This window comes from Cebus imitator, unplaced genomic scaffold (assembly GCF_001604975.1).
Source record: "Cebus imitator isolate Cc_AM_T3 unplaced genomic scaffold, Cebus_imitator-1.0 Scaffold650, whole genome shotgun sequence".
Lineage (NCBI taxonomy): Eukaryota > Metazoa > Chordata > Mammalia > Primates > Cebidae > Cebus > Cebus imitator.
This window is the reverse complement of record NW_016107965.1, coordinates 182076-204875: the sequence shown is the minus strand read 5'-3', so window position 1 is coordinate 204875 and position 22800 is coordinate 182076. Positions and strand designations below refer to the sequence as shown.

Below are 22800 nucleotides of genomic sequence, written 5' to 3'. Positions count from 1 at the left end.
CTTGCCTACCAGGAATGTTGAGGAGTCTTCTGTGTTACCATATGCAAGGAAGCTACCCACATGCACTGAAGCAGCTGAGCAATTAGGATGGACTTCCCAGGACCAGCATGGCATCAGTCAGAAGTATTGAGCTTATTTTTATCCTTACCAGTAGTTGGCTTACTCCAATCAGAGAAAGAATGCACATTGTTGTAATAAGTACATTTAGAATTGTTCTTTTCAGGATCAAAACCACATCAGTTACATAAGCTTTGATCTACCAGGGATGTTGGATGACAGTTCTTGTCCAAAAGGCTCAGATTAAGAGCATCATCTTTTACCTTGCAGTGAAAGTAAGTGAACACAGTCTCCTGCCCCTTATGCTGGAGCAGTTTCCATTTCTCTATGTTTCTGGCCCAACACTAAGCAAAATGTGGAAACAGCAAATTGCACAGGTGGAACAGCTTAAAAAAGAGGCATGTAGAGAAAATCGATCAAAGAAGAAACTCCAAGATGAAGTAAGTTACTGTCATTCTTAAGCATAGGAGTTTAAGTCAGAAAAGAGAAGAGCTTATCCTTGAGAATTGAGTGACCAGCATTATTAACCTACTTGCCTTTGTGTCCCCCGTAAAGATAGAAGAAGCCCTAAGAAGGCATGACCTCCTTACTACCCTTGTCAAGAAAGAATATGAACACAACAAGAGACTGGTATGTTGGGTATTATGATTTTATTGTTATATTCATTGCCTTTATTTGTGCTAGCTGGGCAACAGTCCCATAGACTCTTAACCTCTAACACCTGCATGTGGAATTTTGTTTAGGTCTTTAGCCAAAATTGATAGCCCATGCTTGTAATCCCAGCACTTTGGGAAGCTTTGGTGAGAGGATCACTTGAGCCCAGCAGTTAAGAGACCAGCCTCACCAACATAGTGTGACACTGTCTTAAAAACATATATATGGGCATGGAAAAAATGAGCCTGGCATGGTGGAGTTTGCCTGTGGTCCCAGCTACTTGGGAGGCTGAGGTGGGAGGATCACTGGAGCCTGGGAGGGCCGCAGTGAGTTGTGATCTTGTTACTGTATTCCAGCCAGGGTCCCAGAGTGAGACCCTGTCTCAGCAACAAAACACACACAGACCCAAAATAAGGCGTGGGGGAAGAGCTAGGTACTTTGTATGCAGTTTCAGTTAGTCTTTATTGTAATGTATTAGAGATGTTTTCTATGGAATGAAAACCCTGAAGCTTTGAGGTCGTAAGTAACTTGCTCTGGGTCTCACTGATAAGCAAGGGACACAGCTGAGATTTTAATCCAGTTCTGTCTGTGGAACCCCATGGACCTCTCCTCTAGGTCCCAGTTGGCTGAACTTAGTGCTGTTTGCCCTTTCCCATCCTCTCAGGTCCCAAGTAGAGAGCTGCGGGACTTATCAGCCTCCATTTTAATTTTGACTATGAATTGTACTTAGAGAATTATGAAAGGAGAGGACAGAGTTCAGGAAGATATTTTAAAACCTTTGCCTGAGTGTGAAGTAGAAATAAGTCATAAGAACTGTAATACTAAACAGTTGCGGACACATCTTAGGAACTGCATGTGGTATTTTACTATGTGGGGAAAAAAATATCTGAAAAACCTACCAAAGAGACTTTATGTACATGACCTCATTTCATCTTCACTCCTGTGTCAGATATTGTCTAATTTCCTTAGTTTTTGCCTAATTAAATACACCTGACAACTCAAGCTCTGCTTCAAAGTCTGGGTGTGCCATTTTCCTACTCCTTGTGAGCCGCCATCTGGGTCAGTTTTGTTATCAGCCTTGTGGTGGCATGGGATGATGAGCTCTCAGTTCCAGGGGAGTGCCAAGGATCACCGCCACCCTCTGCCGTGGCGGGGGCTTTTTGGAGCTGCTCTTCAGATTGAGGTGATGAAGCTGCCCCACATACCTGGCTTATGTAAGCCTGAAGACATCGTGGTGGGGAGTGGGGCAGTTGAGAATGTTGGAGTCTGCATTCCTCTTGTCCTTACCCCTCTCTTCCATCCCCTTTCCCTTTCTTAGCAAGACTTCAAGGACTGCATTCATAGACAGAGGTTGACCCAATCAAAGATAAAAGAAAATCGACAGGCAATTGTTCGTGCTCGAAAATATTACGATGATTATAGAGTTCAGTTGCGTGCAAAAATGATGAGGATGAGGACCCGGGAAGAAATGGTAAGTCTGGCTTTTCTGTCCAGCCCTGTTAAGAACATGAATTTGTAACTTTTCAGGACCACCTTCTTGGTTTGTGACTCTTGTCCAAATGTCAATCCAGAATCTCTGTCGAAATCCTACAGTGCTGGCCCTGAGTTCAGCTTGGCCATGCTTCCTTTCCTTATTCCATTGTGCATTCCAGTCTTTTCTCATTGTCTGTGTCCCTCATCTTAATGTGAAGTCTTACTTCCTCCCCACCTCCTACAGATCACAGGTACTTATCCATTAAAACTGCTTTAGAGGTTTGGGAACATGTTGTAAGAGAGAGGAATTTGAGGTATAATAACATGACTTCAGATTCCACATGAAATCAGGAATCGTGTCAAACAGCTGTGTTATCAGGGGTTTCCACAAGGTATTTCTGTGTCATCTTAATCAGGCTGAAATGATTAACCTTTTGTGATCCCAAGCTAGCAGCAACTTTTATCTGTAAAATATTTTAGTAATTATAGTTAACTAGATTAAATACTTGGAAATATTTCTAGAGGAAGATACTTCTAAGGCTTTGAGGAGAGGGTAAGTACTTGTCAAAGGTAATAGCTCATGAATGCATTGCCATTAGAACCAGTTTTTCTATCTAGAAGTCACACTGATGAAAGGAGGACAAGTGGGCATATTCAAGCCCTTTGAACAGTGTGTTTTCCAGTGGCCTGCCAGATGATCACTTCCCCCTCCTCAGTTGTGTACATGTGTAGGTATGGCAGGTTTCTGCTCTGATGTTCTTTCCTGTGTACAGTACTCTGAATGTACATGGCTGCTTGAGAATGCTTCTATGAAGGCTGTAAAGAATCTGTGATACATGAAAAGATAATAAACACCTTAGTCATTAGGGAGATACAAATCAGAAACACAGTGAGAGATACCTCTCACACTTACTAGGATGGCTAAAATAAGGACAAGTTGGCAAGGCAAAGGGGAAACAACCCAAAGTATCTATCAATTGATGCATGGATAAACAATGTATATTCATTCCTACAGTCCGATGTTACTTGGTAATAAAACGGAATGAAGTATTCAAATAGACTGCAGTGCAGTATAGATAAATCTTGAAAATAGTTGGAGTATATCAAAGAAACCAAGTATGAAAGACCACAAATTACATGATTGCATTTATAGAAAGTGTTGAGAATATGGAAATCCATGGAGACAGAAAGTAGACAGACTGGTGACTGTCAGGGGCTACAAACTGGGACAGGGAGTGACTGCTAGTCAGTATAGGTTTTTTTGGGGGTGGTAAAAATGTTCTGTAGTTAGTGGTGATGTTTGCACAATTGACTATAATAAAATATACTGAATTATTTATTTTAAAAGAGTGAGGCTGGGCACAGTGGCTTACGCCTGTAATCTCAACACTTTGGGAGGCTGAGATATAAGGATTGCCTGGGACCAGCCTGGGCAATACAGTGAGACCTCATCTCTACAAAAAATTAAAAATTTAGCCAGGCATGGTGGCATATGCCTGTAGTCCCAGCTACTCAGGCAGCCGGGGGGAGAAATGCTTGAGCCTGAAGGTCAAGGCTGCAGTGAGCTGTGACTGCACCCCTACACCCCATCCTGGGTGACAGAGCACTAATACCCTGTCTCAACAAAAGGAGGTAAATTTTATGATACATGAATAATATCTGAATAATATTTTTAAAAATCTTTGTGAAATACAATCAGTATATATTGCTAGTTAGGCAAAATGATTATATTCCTCAGTGAGAGCTGAGCATGACTTTGTTTTTATGATTAAATAACTGACAGATATTTAAGAAACTGTTTGAAGAGGGTTTAAACATTCAGAAGCAAAGATTACGAGACCTAAGAAACTATGCCAAAGAAAAGCGAGATGAACAAAGGAGACGCCACCAGGATGAATTGGATTCCATGGAGAACTACTATAAAGACCAGGTGGGCTCCTGTCACTTGCTTATGCTATTGTGCCTAGTCCTGATCACTTGCACCTGTGGCAAAACTTTTTGATGGGGTTGTCTTTTTATTTTTGTTTGTATTTTTAGTGGAGACGGGGTTTCACCTTCCTAGCCAGGCTGGTCTTGAACACTTGACCTCAGGTGATCCGCCCGCCTCCCAAAGTGCTGGGATTACAGGCATAGAACCACTGTGCCCAGCATGTTTGTTTTTTTCTTATAAATTTGTTTAAGCTCTTGTAGATTCTGGGTATTAGCCCTTTGTCAGATGGGTAGATTGCAAAACTTTTGCCATTCTGTTGGTTGCCGGTTCATTCTAATGATATTTTGCTGTTAAGTTCAATTAGATCTCATTTGTCTATTTTGGCTTGTTGCCATTGCTTTTGGTGTTTAGTCATGAAATCCTTGCCTACACCTGTGTCCTGAATGGTATTGCCTATGTTTTCTTCTATGATTTTTGTAATGTTAGGTCTTATGTTTAAATCTTTAATCCATCTGGAGTTAATTTTTCTATCAGGTGTAAGAAAGGGATTTAGTTTCTGCTTTCTGCATATTGCTAGCCAGTTTTCAACACCATTTATTAAATGGAGAATCCTTTCCCCATTGCTTGTTTTTGTCGGTTTGTCAAAGATCAGATGGTTGTAGATGTGGTATTATTTCTGAGGCCTCTGTTCTGTTCCATTGGTCTACATCTCTGTTTTGGTACCAGTACCATGCTACCATGCTGTTTTTATTACTGTAGCCTTGTAGTATAGTTTGAAGTCAGGAAGTGCGATGCCTCTACCTTTTTTNACCTTTGTAGTATAGTTTGAAGTCAGGTAGCATGACACCTCCACCTTTGTTCTTTTTGCTTAAGATTGTCTTGGCTGTATGGGCTCTTTTTTGGTTCCATGTGAAGTTTAAGGTGGTTTTTTCCAATTCTTTGAAAGTCAATAGTAGCTTGATGGGAAGAGCACTGAATCTGTAAATTACTTTGGTCATTATGGCCATTTTCATGATATTGATTCTTCCTAACCATGGGCATGGAATGTTTTTCTATCTGTTTGTGTCCTCTTTTATTTCCTTGAGCAGTGGGTTTGTAGTTCTCCTTGAAGAGGTCCTTCACATCCCTTGTTGCATTCCTAGGTATTTTATTCTCTTTGTAGCAATTATGAATGGGAGTTCACTCATGATTTGGCTCTCTATTTGTCTGTTGCTGGTATATAGGAATGCTTGTGATTTTTGCACATTGATTTTGTATTCTGAGACTTTGCTGAAGTTGCTTATCAGCTTAAGGAGATTTTGGGCTGAGATAATGGGGTCTTCCAATTATACAGTCATGTTGTCTGCAAATAGAGACAATTTGACTTCCTCTTTTCCTAATTGAATACCCTTATTTCTTTTTCTTGCCTGATTGCCCAGGCCAGAACTTCCAATACTATGTTGAATATGAGTGGTGAGAGAGGGCATCCTTGTCTTGTGCCAGTTTTCAAAGGGAATGCTTCCAGATTTTCCCCATTCAGTATGATACTGGCTGTGAGTTTGTCATAAATAGCTCTTAGTATTTTGAGATATATTCCATTGATAACTAGTTTATTGAGAGTTTTTAGCATAAAGAGCTGTTGAATTTTGTCAAAGGCCTTCTCTGCATCTGTTGAGATAATCATGTGGGTTTTGTCTTTGGTTCTGTTTATGTGATGGATTATGTTTCTAGATTTGCATATGTTGAATCAGCCTTGCATCCCAGGGATAAAGCTGACTTGATAAGTTGGATAAGCTTTTTGACATGCTGTTGGATTCAGTTAGCCAGTAGTTTATTGAGGATTTTCGCGTCAGTGTTCATCATGGATATTGGCCTGAAATTTCTCTTTTGTGTCTCTACCAGGTTTTGGTATCAGGATGATGTTAGTCTCATAAAAGGAGTTAGGGAGGATTCCCTCTTTTTGTATTGTTTGGAATAGTTTCAGAAGAAATGGTACCAGCTTTTCTTTGTACCTCTGGTAGAATTCAGCTGTGATCCCATCTGGTCCTGGACTTTTGGTTGGTAGGCTACTGCCTCAATTTTAGACCTTGTTAATGGTCTGTTCAGGGATTCAGTTTCTTCCTGGTTTTGTCTTGGGAGGGTGTAAATGTCCAAGAATGTATCCATTTCTTCTGGATTTACTGGTTTATTTGCATAGAGTTGTTTGTAATAATCTCGGATGGTAGTATTTCTGTGGGATTGGTGGTGGTATCCCCTTTATCATTTTTTATTGCATCTATTCAATACTTCTCTCTCTTGTTTTTTATTAGTCTGGCTAGTGGTCTATTGTGTTGGTCTTTTCAAAAAACCAGCTCCTGGATTTACTGATTTTAAGGTTTTTTTTATATCTCTGTCTCCTTCGGTTCTGCTCTGATCTTAGTTATTTCTTATCTTCTGCTAGGTTTTGAATTTGTTTGATCTTGCTCCTCTAGTTCTTTTAACTGTGACATTAGGGTGTTGATTTTAGATCTTTCCTAACTTTTCTTATGGGCATTTAGTGCTATAAATTTCCCTCTAGACACTGCTTTAAATGTGTCCCCCAGAGATTCTGGTGCGTTGTGTCTTCGTTTTCATTGGTTTCGAAGAACATCTTTATATCTGTCTTCATTATTTATCCAGTCGTCATTCAGGAGCAGGTTGTTCAGTTTCCATGGAGTTGTGCGGTTTTGAGTTAGTTTCTTAATCCTGAATTCTAATTTGATTGCACTGTGGTCTGAGAGACTGTTATGATTTCCATTCTTTTGCATTTGCTAAGGAGTGACTTACTTCCAATTATGTGGTCAATTTTAGAGTAAGTGCTATGTGATGCTGAGAATATATAGTCTGTGGATTTGGGGTGGAGAGTTCTGTAGATGTCTTTAGGTCTGCCTGGTCTAGATCTGAGTTCAAGTTCTGGATATCCTTGTTAATTCTGTCTCGTTGATCTGTCTAATACTGACAGTGGGGTATTAAAGTTTCCCGCTGTTATTGTGTGGGAGTCTAAATCTCTTGGTAGGTTACATTAAGAACTTGCTATATGTATCTGGTGCTCCTGTATTGGGTACATACATACTTAGGATAGTTAGCTCTTCTTGTTGCACTGATCTCTTTACCATTATGTAATGCCCCTTTTTGTCTCTTTTGATCTTTGTTGGTTTAAAGTCTGTTCTATCAAAGACTAGGATTGCAACCCCTGCTTTTTTTTGCTCTCCATTTGCTTGGTAAATCTTCCTCCATCCCTTTATTTTGAGCCTATGTGTGTCTTTGCATGTGAGATGGGTCTTCACTCTTTATCCAATTTGCCAGTCTTTTGATTGGGGCGTTTAGCCCATTTACATTTAAGGTTAACATTGTTATGTGTGAATTTGATCCTGCCATTTTGATGCTGGCTGGTTGTTTTGCCCATTAGTTGATGCAGTTTCTTCATAGTGTCGACGGTCTTTACAGTTTTTGCAGTGGCTGGTACGGTTGTTCCTTTCCATGTTTAGTGCTTCCTTCAGGAGCTCTTATAAGGCATGCCTGGTAGTGACGAACTCTCTCAGCAGTTGCTTGTCCGTAAAGGATTTTATTTCTCCTGCACATATGAAGCTCAGTTTGGCTGGATATGAAATTCTGGGTTGAAAATTATTTTCTTTAAGGATGTTGAATATTGCCCCCACTCTCTTCTGGCTTGTAGGGTTTCTGCTGAGAGATCTGCTGTGTCTGATGGGCTTCCCTTTGTGGGTGACCTGACGTTTCTGGCTGCCCTTAGCATTTTTTCCTTCATTTCAACCCTGGTGAATCTAACGATTATGTGCCTTGGAGTTGCTCTTCTCTAGGAGTATCTTTGTGGTGGCCTCTGTATTTCCTGAATTTGCATGTTGGCCTGCCTTGCTAGGCTGGGAAAGTTCTCCTGGATAATATCCTGAAGAGTGTTTTCCAGCTTGGATTCATTCTTCCTGTCACATTCAGGTACCCTCATCAAACATAGATTTGGTCTTTTCACATAATCCCATATTTCTTGGAGGCTTTGTTCATTTCTTTTCACTTTTCCTATAATCTTGCCATCTTGCTTTATTTCATTGAGTTCATCTTCAGTCTCTGATATCCTTTCTTCCACTTGATCAATTTGGCTATTGAAACTTGTGTATGCTGTGTTTTTGAGTTCCATCAAGTTGTTTATGTTCTCTATGCTGGTTATTCTAGTTAGCATTTCATCTAACCTTTTTTCAAGGTTCTTAGTTTCCTTACATTGGGTTAGAACATGCTCCTTTAAGCTCAGGGAAGTTATTACCCACTTTCAGAAGCCTGCTTCTGTCAATTCATCAAACTCATTCTCCATCCAGTTTTGCTCCCTTGCTGGTGAGGAGTTGTGATCCTTGGAGGAGAAGAGGCATTCTGGTTTTTGGTGATTTCAGCGTTTTTGCACTGATTTCTTCACATCTCTGTGGATTTATCTACCTTTGGTCTTTGAAGTTGGTGACTTTTGGATGGGGTCTCTGAGTGGACGTCCTTTCTGTTAATTCTCCTTCTAACAGGCCCCTCTGCTGCAGGTCTGCTGGAGGTTCACTCTAGACCCTGCTTGCCCGGGAATCACCTGCGGGGGCTACAGAACAGCAGAGATTGCTGCCTGTTCCTTCCTCTGGTAGCTTCATCCCAGAAGGGTACCTGCGAGATGTCAGCCAGAGCTCTCCTGTATGAGTGACTCCCAATCAGGATAAATAGGGGTCAGGGAGCCACTTGAGGCAGTCTGTCCCTCAGCTGAAGTGCTGTGCTGGGAGATCTGTTGCTCTCTTCAGAGCTGCCAGGCAGGGATGTTTAAGTCTGCTGAAGCAGACCCCACAACCGCCCCTTTGCCCAGGAAGAAGGGAGTCTAGTCACTATCTGCCTGCAGAGGCCTTGCTAAACTGCCATGGGCTCCACCCAATTGCTGTGTAAACTTTCCTGGGACTTTGTTTACACAGGCAAGGTTAAAACTGCCTACCCAAGCCTCAGCAATGGTGGGTGCCCCACCCCCCATGGAGCGCACATGTCCCAGGTTGAACTCCAACTGCTGTGCTAGCTGCAAGAATTTCAGGCCAGTGGATCTTAGCTTCCTGATCTTTGTGGGGGTGGGGGGAACTGCCAAGCCAGATGACTCAGCTCCCTGGCTTCAGCCCCCTTTTTTACAGAGAAATGAACGGTTTGTCTTGCTGGCGTTCCAGGTGCCACTGGGGTATGAGAACAACAACAACAACAAAAAATGCTGCAGCTAAAACGACTGCCCAGTTTTGTGCTGGAAACCCGGGGTGCTGGTGTTGTAGGCACCAGAGGGAATCTCCTGCTCTGCAGGTTGTGAAGACCATGGGAAAAGCCCAGTACCTGAGCCAGAGTGTCAGAATATCCAGAAAAATCCCTAATGGCTTCCCTTGGCTAGGAGAGGGAGTTGTCCAGCCCCTTGTGCTTCCCAGGTGAGGTGACGCCCCACCCTGCTTCAGCTTGTCCTCCTCGGGCTGCACCCACTGTCTAACCAGTCCCAATGAGATGAACCCAGTTACCTCAGTTGGAAATGTGGAGATCACTCACCTTCTGGCTTGCTCTCACTGGGAACTGTGGACTGGAGCTATTCCTATTTAGCCATCTTGGCGGAAGTCTTTTTTTTTTGAGATGGAGTCTTTATTCTGTCAGTTACCAGGCTGGAGTGCAGTGGCGCAATCTCAGCTCACTGCAACCTCTGCCTCCTGGGTTCAAGTGATTCTCCTGCCCCAGCCTCCCGAGTAGCATCTCCTGACCTTGTGATCCACCTGCCTTGGCCTCCCAAAGTGCTAGGATTACAGGCGTGAGCCACCACGCCCGGCTGGACCCCATTTTAAAGACTGAAATTTAAGATCAAATCATTCTTGACCACAGAACAGTATATTGCCCTATTTCCATTAAAATGATTTTAAGGCCGGGCGCGGTGGCTCAAGCCTGTAATCCCAGCACTTTGGGAGGCCGAGGCGGGTGGATCACGAGGTCAAGAGATCGAGACCATCCTGGTCAACATGGTGAAACCCCGTCTCTACTAAAAATGCAAAACATTAGCTGGGCATGGTGGCGCGTGCCTGTAATCTCAGCTACTCAGGAGGCTGAGGCAGGAGAATTGCCTGAACCCAGGAGGTGGAGGTTGCGGTGAGCCGAGATCGCGCCATTGCACTCCAGCCTGGGTAACAAGAGTGAAACTCCGTCTCAAAAAAAAAAAAAAAAAAAAATAAAATGATTTTAAGCCTATGAACATTAAGAAATGTTACATTTGGACTACAAACATTAAATATAAGATCTGATTTTTTTCTTCCTTATCAACAGTTTTCATTGCTGGCAGAAGCCATATCACAGGAACATCAAGAACTTAAAGCCCGAGAGAAATCTCAGGCCCAGGTAATAATTAACAAGATAGAAGTCAAGTCAGATGCTGCGTGGTAACTGTTTATGTCAACAAGGGACCTCAGACATTAGTGGTTGGAGCAGTAAGCTACACTATACAGCCCAGGTGTGCAGTGACTGTACCAGCACCTAGGTTTGTGTAAGCACACTGACATTTTGCACAGTAACAAAATCACTTAATGATGCATTTCTTGGAACATATCTGCATCATTAAGTGACACATGACAATTTATTTGCATTTTTAGGAAGTAGAAAACAAATGTATTATGCCTTTAAAGTGAATGGAGAGAAGACAAATAAGGAAATCCATCTATGACCCAAGACATTTTTATCCTATGATTTTAACTTTTTTAGTTAGGTCTCCGTGGGAACTGCTGCTAGATTGTTAAAATTTTTGGAGGAGTTTGATTAGCTGGAAGGTGGAGAGGGAACAACAGTAGATGAGGGCCTGGGTAAGTGCTGTGAATAGTGGGATGACGTGCCTTCTCTTTTCAGACTTTACATAAGGTGAAGAGGGAGCTGAGATCTAAGATGGAGAAGGAAATTCAGCAACTGCAGGACATGATAACACAGAATGACGATGATGTTTTCTTCCGGGAACTGGAAGCTGAGCGCTTCAGATCTCGGCTTCAGCTGGCTTCCTTTCAGTACAGTAAAAGTCCCTCGCTATGAGGTCAGACATGCTCATAGGTGAGGGTTTCGGAGGCCTTTCCCAGGACAGAGCTAGAACTGACCCAGTAAACAGTGTAAACCAGAAAAAAATCATTTTCAAATGCTTTATCTATATTTTCATTCCAGTACTTATGATTTTTTAAATAAAAATTTATTTTCTAAAACCTTATTGCTTTTGAATTTATGACCTAACATCTGAAAGGGGGTAATCTTCATTAGTTGTATTTGTGCTAAAGTAATTAACAAGCCTTGTTTGAACAGCCAACTCCTGAAGCCTGTTGCTTTAAGTCAACAAAAATAAAGAATTTAGAATTAGCACTTGAGGACAAAAAATACATATTTGAATCATTAATTAGAAAAGAAAGGTGAGTGGTTATCATCAGAGGTGGGCCTTGGAGAACGTTGACAGTACTGTCTATGTTTAGGCTTTTTTTTGAGACAGAGTCTCACTGTGTCACCCAGGCTGGAGTGCAGTGGCACAATCTTGCCTCACTGCAGCCTCTGCCTCCCAGGTTCAAGGCATCAGCCTCCTGAGTAGCTGGCATTACAGGCATACACCACTGTGCCCAGCTAATTTCACATTTTTAGTAGAGACGGAGTTTCACCATGTTGGCCAGGCCGGTCTCGAACTCCCGACCTCAGGTGATCTGCCTGCCTTGGCCTCCCAAAGTACTGGGATTACAGGCATGAACCACCGCACGCTGTGTAGGCTTTTCATAACATGGCTAGAAGATGAGAATATGCAATATGGCAGCCGGATGTGGTGGCTCACACCTGTAATCCCAGCACTTTGTGAACCAAGGTGGGCAGATCACTTGACGTCAGGAGTTGGAGACCAACCTGGCCAACATGATGAAACCCCATCTCTACTAAAAATACAAAAATTAGCTGGGTGTGGTGGTGCCCAGCTGAGGCAACATATAGTATAGAAAAGATCCAGAAGCGTAGCACCCAGGCATACAAGGTGTGACTCTGAGTGTTGTTAGATTATGTAGTACAACTAGATTTGTTAGAACAAGCCTAACAATGCTATTTTTTTTTAAATGTAAAATATTTTAGGAAGACTGAAGTTGCTAGTTCTGGTGATTGGTGGGAACTGGTACTCTTTACTAAGCTAAAAACTAGGAATAATCAAAAAAAGAATTTATGAGAGAATTGGCCAGGGAAGGAATAGGATTGCTCAGCAAAGGTCAGAAAATAGGAGACAAAAAACATATTTTTGAAATATGAAAAGCAAATAAAGACCACTTCACCAGACTAGCTTAGCAAGCAGAGGCCGGTGCAATTCAAGTGCTGTGGATCGTGTCTATCAAGCCAGTTGGCCTGGAGCAGTCCAGGAAAGCCTCATCACAATCATGCGTTTGGAAAGCACTATGTAGGGGGGTGTTATAGAATGAGGTGCTTGGTATTAGAACTAAATCCTCATCTATCATAAATAGGGACTAACCAGACTGTATTTAAAATTAATTAAGAGAAGGCTGAGGTGGGTGGATCATGTGAGGTTAGGAGTTTGGAGACCAGCCTGGCCAACATAGTGAAACCCCATTTCTACTAAAAATACAAAAATTAGCTGTGCATGGTGGTACATACCCTGTAATCCCAACTACTTGGGAGACTGAGGCACGAGAATTGCTTGAACCTGGGAGGTGGAGGTTGCAGTGAGCTGAGATAGTCCCACTGCACTCTAGTCTGGGTGGCGGAACAAGACTCTGTCTAAAAAAAAACAGAACAGAGCATTATGAAAATTAGGAGAAATATCTTAGGTTCCCTTGCTCATCCCATGGACTGCACCATGGCATGGTGGTGCCCACCCGTAGTAGTCCCAGCTACTTGTGAGGCTGACATAGGAGGATCAACATGAGCCCAGAGTTTGAGGCTACAGTGCACCATGACTATGCCTGTGAAATAGCTACTGTACTGCAGCGTGGGCAACACTGTGAGACCTTGCCTCTTAAAAAAACACCCAAGGCTGGGATTCAGTGCCTTGCTGTGCTGGGTTATTTACTCATGTGCTCCCATCATGACTGACTGCTTTGCTGTACAGAAATTGAGTTTTAAATACTTAAGTTTGAACTTGGCCTACAGTGAGACACAGGCTAGAAGCATTACTTTGGAAGTTCATTTCCTAACCACCATGCAAAGCTATATGGCTAGCAGCTAGTACAGAGCCTGGCATGTAGTAGGAGCACAGTAAGTATTTGTTGAATGAAGAGAGGACAAATCACATTTAGGGCAGACACCTTTTAAATAAAATTTAACTTTAAAATCTGGTCTATGGCTGGTGCGGTGGCTCACGCCTGTAATCCCAGCACTTTTTTAGGAGGCCAAGGCAGGCAGATCATGAGGTCAGGAGATCGAGACCATTGTGGCAACATGGTGAAACCCCAGCTCTACAAAAAATAGAAAAAATAGCTGAGTGTGGTGGTGCGTGCCTGTAATCCCAGCTGCTCGGGAGGCTGAGGCAGGAGAATCACTTTAACCAGGGAGTTGGGAGGTTACAGTGAGCTAAGATCGTGCCGCTGCACTCCAGCCTGGCGACAGAGTAAGACTCCATCTCAAAAAAAAAAAAAATCTGGTCTGTCTAGTTTGCTACAAGTGTTAACATAGCAATGTTACACTTTCCTAATTACCTCCTCTATCCTGTTACTAGGATCTTGTTCTGTTGTATCTATCCTATTGTATACACATATATTGTAAATACATGGGATATAAAAGACAAATCAATATAGTGGGTAACGTGGTTAACCTTCATTACAATAGAGGTTTTGTAATGTTTTTCAGGTTAAACTTCCAATCATTAGTCAAACTTGTGGATAATTTGTAGACTATTATAATACTAAAAAAATTAAAAATTGTTTTTGAGACAGAGTCTCAGTCTGTTGCCCAGATTGGAGTACAGTGGCACAGTCATGGCTCACTGCCTCCCAAGTAGCTGGGATTACTGGCACATGCCACCACACCTGGCTAATTTTTTATTTTTAGTAGAGGCAGGGTTTTACCATGTTGGCCAGGCTGGTCTCGAACTGACCTTTTAATCCACCTACCTCAGCCTCCCAGAGTGCTGGGATTATAGGAAGGAGCCACCACGCCTGGCCAAAAATCTTTAATGTACTAAAACTTTATAAATTTTAAATAAAACTAGTAAACACAGCACTGAAGGACAAAGTAAAACAAAAAAAACAGAAAAATTTCAAGAGAATATAAAAGAACAGCATGCTCACCTTTTGAACTTTTAATACACTGCTACTACTTACACATTTCCCAGGTGTTCCTTCTGTTGTACCCTGTGCTGTGTAGAGATTTACATAGACCATATTCATTCCTTTTCCATCCATGGAGTTAGCTGGACTTTAGAGTAGTGCACTATAAACCTTAAAATCCACGGCTTCTAGAAAAATTTTGAGAATTTTACTGCACAATATGCCAAGGTAGGGCTGGCAAATATGAGCCCCTATCATAGCCCTGCCCTCCAGAGCAGAGATGGTATTATAACAAATATGGTCGCAGACTGGTGACAGGACCAAGACGCTCTTCCCCACTAACCCCTGACCACCCTCAGAAATCCACATATGCATAGCCCCAAACAGCTACTGCCAACTAAGCAGTCACCACGCCAGGGAAAACGGGCACCTTCCATGCTCTGCCTGGAGACAGGAGGCCTAAGCTCTGCAGCATTACAGAGGCATCAACTAAGGATGGCATGTGTTCCTGAACTTTTCATTTTGTGACTCATGTCACCCTCCATAGAGCCAATCATAAATGTTTTCAAAACAATTAATTTCAAACTCAGTATTCTTTAAAAATGTTGATGCTGTGACAGTGCAAACAGCATTGATTTTATTGCTCGACTTCGGCATGGGCACATACATAGTTAATTTTTAAAAACCATTTATACAGATGTTATCGATAAAGCTCATGTAACAAATAAGTGAAAATACAAAGGATATCAAAGCTAAAACACTCTGTAATAAATACAAATACAATGAAAATGATAAAACTTTGTTTTTAAAGTCAGTTTGAGAGAAGGAATAATATTACATAAAGTGAACTAATTACATCTAGAAATAAAACAACCCAGCATTTGGAACAATCATCATCCTAACATAATGTTAAATACCACAAATGGCACCCGTTGACTGTACGCTTAGAAACAAGCAGAAGGAGCTGCTCTACCAAACTAAGGATGGCTAGAACACCCTCTAACTCCTGACAATGCATCCGTCCAATGCACTGGAAGTTCAAAGCCCAGATTTAGTGTTGTAAAGTGAATTACACTGTATTCAAAAGAAGAGAATCTTGTGCTCCGGACTGTAAATACACGAAAGAATAAAGGCTTGGTAAAAACCCATTCAGGGCAACAAACTGTGCAAAACAAAATGTACACTATACACAGCGCTATTTAAAACCTACACCAAGATACAAGGCCTTTGGAGACAAAACTCACCTCTCTGTACTGCCTATGAGCTCTACAAAGTAATCTCTGTTCATAACTAAGCATTCATGATGGAAAGGCAAGAGTATGAAAACAGATACCACATATCTAAAATAATAATACAGCTAGAAGGAAGAGAAGAAAAAGCCAGTTAAGAGGGACATGGAAATAAATATTCACATTAAACATGAGGTGCAAGTCCATGGTTCAATGGCAGATTGGGGGGTTTTGCTTAGCACCTATTTGGAAGCAATCAGGTAATGTAACTTTGAAATGGAAATTAAATCATGTTTTTATATGTGTTGGTGCTACCACAGACAGTTATAGAGAGTAATTTATTTTTTTTGAAACGGAGTCTCGCTCTTGTCGCCCAGGCTGGAGTGCAGTGGTGCAATCTCGGCTCACTGCAAGCTCTGCCTCCAGGATTCAAGCAATTCTCCTGCCTCAGCCGCCTAAGCAGCTGGGATTACAGGAGTGCGTCACCACACCCAGCTAATTTCATGTTTTTAGTAGACATGGGGTTTCACCATGTTGGCCAGGCTGGTCTTGAACTCCTGACCCTCAAGTGATCAAACCGCCTTAGCCTCCCAAAGTGCTGAGATTACAGGCTCGAGCCACCGAGCCCGGCCAATTTTTTTTTTAAAGCTCTATTAAATCATTAGTATAAAGTTAAAAAGGCACTCAAAAAGCAATGGTATTTGCCTGCTTTATAAAATTGTATATTAAAATAAGTGATAGTAGCATTTCATTATTACTGCATCCCTGTCAGTTATGATATCTATAAAGTATCCATTATGTACTTATTTTTTACTGAAAGATTTTAGAAGTAGGCACAATTATAAACTGCACTAGTGCTTTAATATAAAAGCAAGATGAGCCTGCAACCAACAAGGTACTAGCATGACAGCTGAAAATTACTGATCATCAAAGAACGTAGACACCACTTCCATACATTTCAAAATGTTCTTCAGTACTCAGAATGCAATGTGAAAAAACCAAATTGTTTGAAAGGAAAAAGGTAGGCATAAGCATATACCACTGCACAGTTATAACTGTGACTAGCTTACTTGTGACAGTTGATTTGGCCAATGAAACACATTGAAATACTTTACTACATAAGTAGTTCTCAACTTCTTAACGCAGCAAAATCTCCCCTTCTTTTATCCCACCTATTCCTCCCCGCTCTGCTGCACCCCATGAAAGCTTACTTGAAATTTCAATATATAAAAGAGAAAAACGAACTGTTCTGGGTAAAGGGCTGGGGATATGGAGCCTGAGGCCCCTGCTCGAATACCAGCGAGGCCTGCCCCCTTGCTCCCTCTCTCTGCCCCTCTTCTCTGCAACCACCACTCCTGAGGCACCCCTGAGGAACCCTTGGGCTCCAAGAACACAGACTGAAACCCACTCAATCACAGAACACAGAATACCAATTTACTTGATAACTTTAAATTCTGCAGCTTAATAATCTCATTAAAAATTTGCTTATTTCTTCATCTGGAAAAAAAAGAGAAAAAAACTTTGCTTCTTTCACATCAATTTTGTAAAAAAAAAACCAAATGGAGCATATTTTTGATGGTTGAATTTAAAAATCTACCTGTGATTTCAGATTCTTTCACTCCCTCACCCCAGAGTTTTGGTTGCTTCTGGATCATACAACATGCCACACACCTTGAAAGCTAAATCTGGACATTTCAAAATCAGATGCAGATCTTCAACACCAAGGGAAGTGGGATTCCCTTACTTCCAAAATGAGCTATTCAGTTTCAAAGTAATTTGTATCATAGAGTTAGAATCACTATTTCTTTTTTTCTTTTTCTTTTTTTTTTTTTTTGAGACGGAGTTTCGCTCTTGTTACCCAGGCTGGAGTGCAATGGCGCGATCTCGGCTCACCGCAACCTCCGCCTCCTGGGTTCAAGCAATTCTCCTGCCTCAGCCTCCCGAGTAGCTGGGCCTACAGGCGTGCGCCACCATGCCCAGCTAATTTTTGTATTTTTAGTAGAGACGGGGTTTCACCATGTTGACCAGGATGGTCTCGATCTCTTGACCTCGTGATCCACCCGTCTCGGCCTCCTAAAGTGCTGGGATTACAAGCGTGAGCCACCGCGCCCGGCCTAGAATCACTATTTCTTTAGTAATCACATCCCCATACTACCACCCCCTTAACCCCACTTCATTCTGTTAGGTAAAGCAGGATTTTCTAAGCGTATTAATAATCTTTAGAGCAAAATTCTTCCTTTTTCATTATTTTAGCCAATTAAAATTATGAGGAGTTAACACTTTAGGATGGTTTTGTTAATGGAAACTTACACTATAATTAAAATACAATATAAATTAGGTGCACTTGTCAGAGGCTTTGGTTTACAGAAATAGCATATATAAAGATAAGCTGACCCAGCAAAATAATGAAAATCCCATTCCATCCACATGCTCTGAGAAGCTATAAAAATGCAGTATTTTAAGATTAAAAGTAAGTCCAAAATACCTAATTGTATCAATTCAAGATAAAAACATGAGGGTTTTTTTAAAAGAGTCTCTTAAAAACAGGGAGCCCCTGAACACATTTTATTGTAGCAAATAAATGACTAAGTTTAGACTAAATGGCTGCATTAGGAATTTGACAACCAAAATTATATAGCTGTATTCCAGGAAATTCATTCTTGAAAACTGTAAAAAAGACCCACTTACACTAGGCTGGAACATACAATGCAAAATATAATGCTCTGCTATAGAAAAACACAACATGTAAAATGGCTTAATTTCTTAAAGATGATTCTTTTAGCCAATTGTTTACAAAGGTAGAATAATTCAAAATAATTTTATTTTTTTTACAAAGAGCAAGTACAGGAGCTATTCAAAATCATGGATTCAATCAAAATGAAATGTGACTTGTACCGACTGCTGAAGTTGTCTTGATGTTTGAGAGACTTGAAATCTGAAGCGATTTGAATAGATTACCTTTTATAAAAATAGTAGTAGTCTTTAAGTGTAGAATACTGCCTAACTCTGGAAATGTAGGAAAAGTCAGCATTCTTTAGGTTCAAGATATTAAGTTTAAATAGCAGCTGAATGTGGCCTCATGGCAAAGCATAAAGACCTTTTTTTTTTCCTTGAAAAGGAATTTCAAAATTGTCCTTTCCCCTCACAGTGTCCTAGAATTAAAAAAAAAGGGGGGGGGGATGTTTTCCTGTATTTCAGCATTCTTTGAAATCCTGCTGAAAGGGGGCTGTCAGTCAGGGTTGTATAAATAGAGTCCTGGGTAAATCCTTGAAGCTCATCATTCCACAGCAAATCCACATGTTTCTTCGATGGCTGTTAGCAGCTTTTCATAGAGCTTTTCATAGCTTTCATAGGGCGGAATGTCTATTCGATTGAAGCTGTGAATAAGCAAAACAAATTTTATACAGTTCATTCAAAGTAAGTAAGCTGGCCTAGCAAGTGTATACCAACATAGCCATATCACTCTTTGTCACACAGAAAACTAAAAAGTTGCATTTCTCTAGCTATCATGTTCACTTTTAATGGTATAAAAAAGAAAAAAAAGTTGTTATTTCTCTAAAACAGAGATGACCACTTTTGGGTTTTCCTACCAATTTGCAAATAATCTTAACTTTTAAGTCACTTAAAACAAGTTGTTTATCATTCCTCTTAAAGGCCCATTTACTAGTAAGTACAATAAAAGTCAAATCTGTTTGGAACTAACACCTGTGTACATGGAGTGGGGAATAAAGCCACAAAAATACCTTACCAAGTGTGGGCTTTCGGCAGGTTGTTAGTGCAGGCATCAATCTGGTGTATGGTGAAGAGTCTCGGGCCTGCAGCACCTGAAAATGAAGGAAACTGGGTCAAATCACTGCAGGTGCATGCATTAGTCTCCAAAAATCTTAGAAAAAACTGGTACATAAACCACAGGGTGTAGGGATAGAGGAATGCTGATAAATCTATACTACCAAAGGGCAACAGGAAAAGAATCTGGGTTTTGAAACCCAGAATTAATCTTGGATAAGGCTTAGATTCCTTAATATATTAGCATTTCCATTTGAGAAAAAGTTCAGGATTGAAATCCCTTTCCCAATTTCTATCTTTTATAGAAAATCATTATCCCAAAAGCTTGAGAAGAAAAGTAATCAGGCAAATCCAAGGTAAAAGCACACATTCAAAAAGATGAGGAACCTAAATGCAAATTCAGACTTCCCGACTCAAACTGGGCTGAGAGCAAAAGAACAGTCTATAAAATCCACTTCAGTTTGCACAGACACCCCATACGAATACATGTAGCAGAAATACAACTTCACTTTCTGCATCTAGGCAGTATGATGGTGATGAGCTCTCCTTACAGAGAAGGGCAGCACAACTGAAAGCACGTGCTCCTCAGGGATTTCAGCGCATGCGCTGTGGGCAGCACTGTCCAATTATGTACCAGTCTCGCTTTGGATGTCCTTACTCATCACCAGCAGCTTTGAAAAGGAAGTGCTTAAGAGGTAAAGGAAGCAAATGCCACCCAGTGAAGTGCCACATTCATTAGCAATATTACCAACTCATCCCAAAGTTAACCAGCTATTCCATGGAAAACCATTCTTAAAAAAGGAATACTGGTCCGATGCCATGCAGTAACCGATGCCACACTCTGACTGAAAACATGGTTTCCGTGACTCATGCTGCAAAGAATGAAAAAGTAGAGGGGAGAGGCATCCCAGGCAGGTAAAGGTTTCACCAGGTCGAGATGTGAACATGGAAGTGAATAATTTCTCCTACAGTAATGTGCAACAGAATTAAACGTAAGGTGACCAGAAAACAAAAGGCAGAGCGTCATCTCCAATGGTCTCTAGCATGCGGCACTCACTGCAATCAGAGAAGCCCGCAGAAAAGACTCTTGGGAGGGGAACAAGAGAAAGTCAGGAGAAGAAGGTATCACAGTGTAAGAGTTATAGGTAAGAAGTGAAAAGAGAATCTCTAAGCACATGGTTTACAAAATATCTACACAGACCCAACACTGACAGTCCCACCCCCAGCCCTTGGCCCACCTGACACCCAGCTTGCCTGTCCCTCAGGCTGTTACCTTGTAATGCTTTGAAGCCCTGCAGAGGCACTCGAGAGGATCCTGTCACAAACTGAAGTAATCGTGCTCGTCGCTCTTCATCAAAAAACTCCACAGCTTTCCAGAACCATTTGACAATGTTGCTATCTGGTGTACAGTGTTTTAACCGGGTGTTTAACTTCCAGTCATTAACATCTATCTTTCCAAGTCCACAAATAATGAGCTGTAAAAACAGTACACAGCAATGAACCTGTGGAAACCATAGCCAGGCCAAAAATTACTCAAAAGAGAAACTGAGATTTGTGCTGCTGGCTCCCATTTGGTGGTTCCTAATCAAAGCTGCACATCAGAATCATCTGAAAAGCTTTTCAAATTGACATACCAGGTCCTAGGCTCAGAGATTTTAATTCAGTGCATCTGGTGTGACAGTTAGGCTCTATATTTTAAAAAGCTCCAGAGGTATCAACTCAGTGCAGACTCCCTCACCGGGGTCTGAGAACCACTGTTGTGATAGACTTGACCAGGCAGAAAAATTGTGAATGTTTCATAACTTCATAATAAAATTATAATTTTTTTAAATGGACAGAAATGGAGACCCAAAGAATAAATACAGTTTTATGTGCCTTCCTTGGACCTGCATCATATACTAGTTTCAATACCCGTCAGCTTCGTTGATTGACGGCAATTCAATGTCCTCTGCTGTGATACCGCAGTAACATCTATTTCACCACATCCTGTGGAAGCAACTAATAATGCACGAGAACTTCAGAAATGGGTGTAGAATAGTGATTCACAGAAGTTGCTTAAGAATTTTTTTTTTTAAGACACAGTTTCACTCTGTCTTCTAGGCTGGCAAGCAGTGGCGTGATCTAGGCTTACTGCAACCTCCGCCTCCCGGGTAGCTAGGATTACAAGTGATTCTCCTGCCTCAGCCTCCCAGGTAGCTAGGATTACAGGCACGGACCACCATGTCCAGCTAATTTTTGTATTTTTAGTAGAGGCAGGATTCCGCAATGTTGGCCAGGCTGGTCTCGAATTCCTGACCTCATGATCCGCCAGCCTCAGCCTCCCAAAGTGCTGGGATTATAGGCATGAGCCATCATGCCCGGCCTACATTTGCTTAATAATCTAAATATTAAAGCACAAAATGCATGAGCACATTGATAGAGACCTCTGCTGAACACATCCTGATGGAGAGTCATACAGATGAACTATATCCAAATCATTTTGATACTATTAATACATCTCCCTAGGGTACAAGACTAACTCATCTTAATAATCTAACATGTTTATAATAGTGAATTCCACGTGTACTACAACATAATTTGCAAATTCTAGATTTCATAGAATTATATACAACACTAAAATAAATGTTATACATATCATCTTTACAAAGTGTAATAGGTAGGGCGTGGTGACTCACACCTGTAATCCCAGCACTTTGGGAGGACAAGGCAGGCAGATCACTTGAGGTCAGGAGTTTGAGACCAGCCTGGCCAACATGAAGAAACCCTGTATCTACTAAAAATACAAAAAGTTAGCCAGGCATGGTGGTGCACACCTGTAATCCCAGCTACTTGGGTGGCTGAGGCATGAGAATCACTTGAACCGGGGAGGTGGAGGTTATAGTGAATGGAGATCCTGTCAGCCTGGGGGACAAAGTGAGATTTTGTCTCCAAAAAAAAACAAAAAAAAACAAAAAAAAAGTTAGCCAGGCATGGTAGTGCACACCTGTAGTCCCAGGTACTGGGGAGACTGAGGTGGGAGGATCACTTCAGCATAAGAGTTCAAAACTACAGCGAGTTAGGATCATGCTACCACACTCCAGTCTGGGCAACAGATCAAGACTCTCATCTTAAAAATAAAAAGTTTAATGATTCAGGCCCGGCGCAGTGGCTCATGCCTATAATCCTAACACTTTGGAGGCCGGAGCAGATGGATTGCCAGAGCTCAGGAGTTCGAGACTAGCCTGGACAAGACGGTGAAACCCCATCTCTACTAAAAATACAAAAATTAGCCAGATGTGGTGGTGCACACCTGTAGTCCCAGCTACTAGGAAGGCTGAGGCATGAGAATCGCTTGAGCCTGGGAGGCAGAGTTTGCAGTAAGCAGAGATTGTGCCACTGCACTCCAGCCTGGGCGACAGAACAAGATTCTGTCTCCACGATA

At 41.5% G+C, this 22800-nt stretch overlaps 2 protein-coding genes across 3 annotated transcripts in view; one reads left to right on the top strand and one right to left on the bottom strand.

The window, feature by feature from the left end:
• Nucleotides 1-11333, top strand: part of CEP95 (centrosomal protein 95) — a 37335-nt gene extending 26002 nt beyond the window's left edge. For both annotated transcript variants that reach the window (XM_017517845.2, XM_017517846.2), the window contains 6 exons: nucleotides 328-497; nucleotides 613-687; nucleotides 2030-2182; nucleotides 3968-4114; nucleotides 10415-10486; nucleotides 10988-11333. In XM_017517845.2, the coding sequence (XP_017373334.1) occupies nucleotides 328-497; nucleotides 613-687; nucleotides 2030-2182; nucleotides 3968-4114; nucleotides 10415-10486; nucleotides 10988-11164 (794 nt within the window). In that variant the 3' untranslated portion in view covers nucleotides 11165-11333. The remainder of the gene's footprint in view (nucleotides 1-327; nucleotides 498-612; nucleotides 688-2029; nucleotides 2183-3967; nucleotides 4115-10414; nucleotides 10487-10987) is intronic.
• Nucleotides 11334-18126: 6793 nt separating this feature from the next.
• The window catches only part of SMURF2 (SMAD specific E3 ubiquitin protein ligase 2), a 122662-nt gene continuing 117988 nt past the window's right edge, over nucleotides 18127-22800 (bottom strand). Inside the window, exons 16-18 of the mRNA XM_037734650.1 lie at nucleotides 20653-20854; nucleotides 19342-19417; nucleotides 18127-18970 (exon numbers count right to left, since the gene is read on the bottom strand). Coding sequence (XP_037590578.1) covers nucleotides 18871-18970; nucleotides 19342-19417; nucleotides 20653-20854 — 378 coding nt within the window. The 3' untranslated portion in view covers nucleotides 18127-18870. The remainder of the gene's footprint in view (nucleotides 18971-19341; nucleotides 19418-20652; nucleotides 20855-22800) is intronic.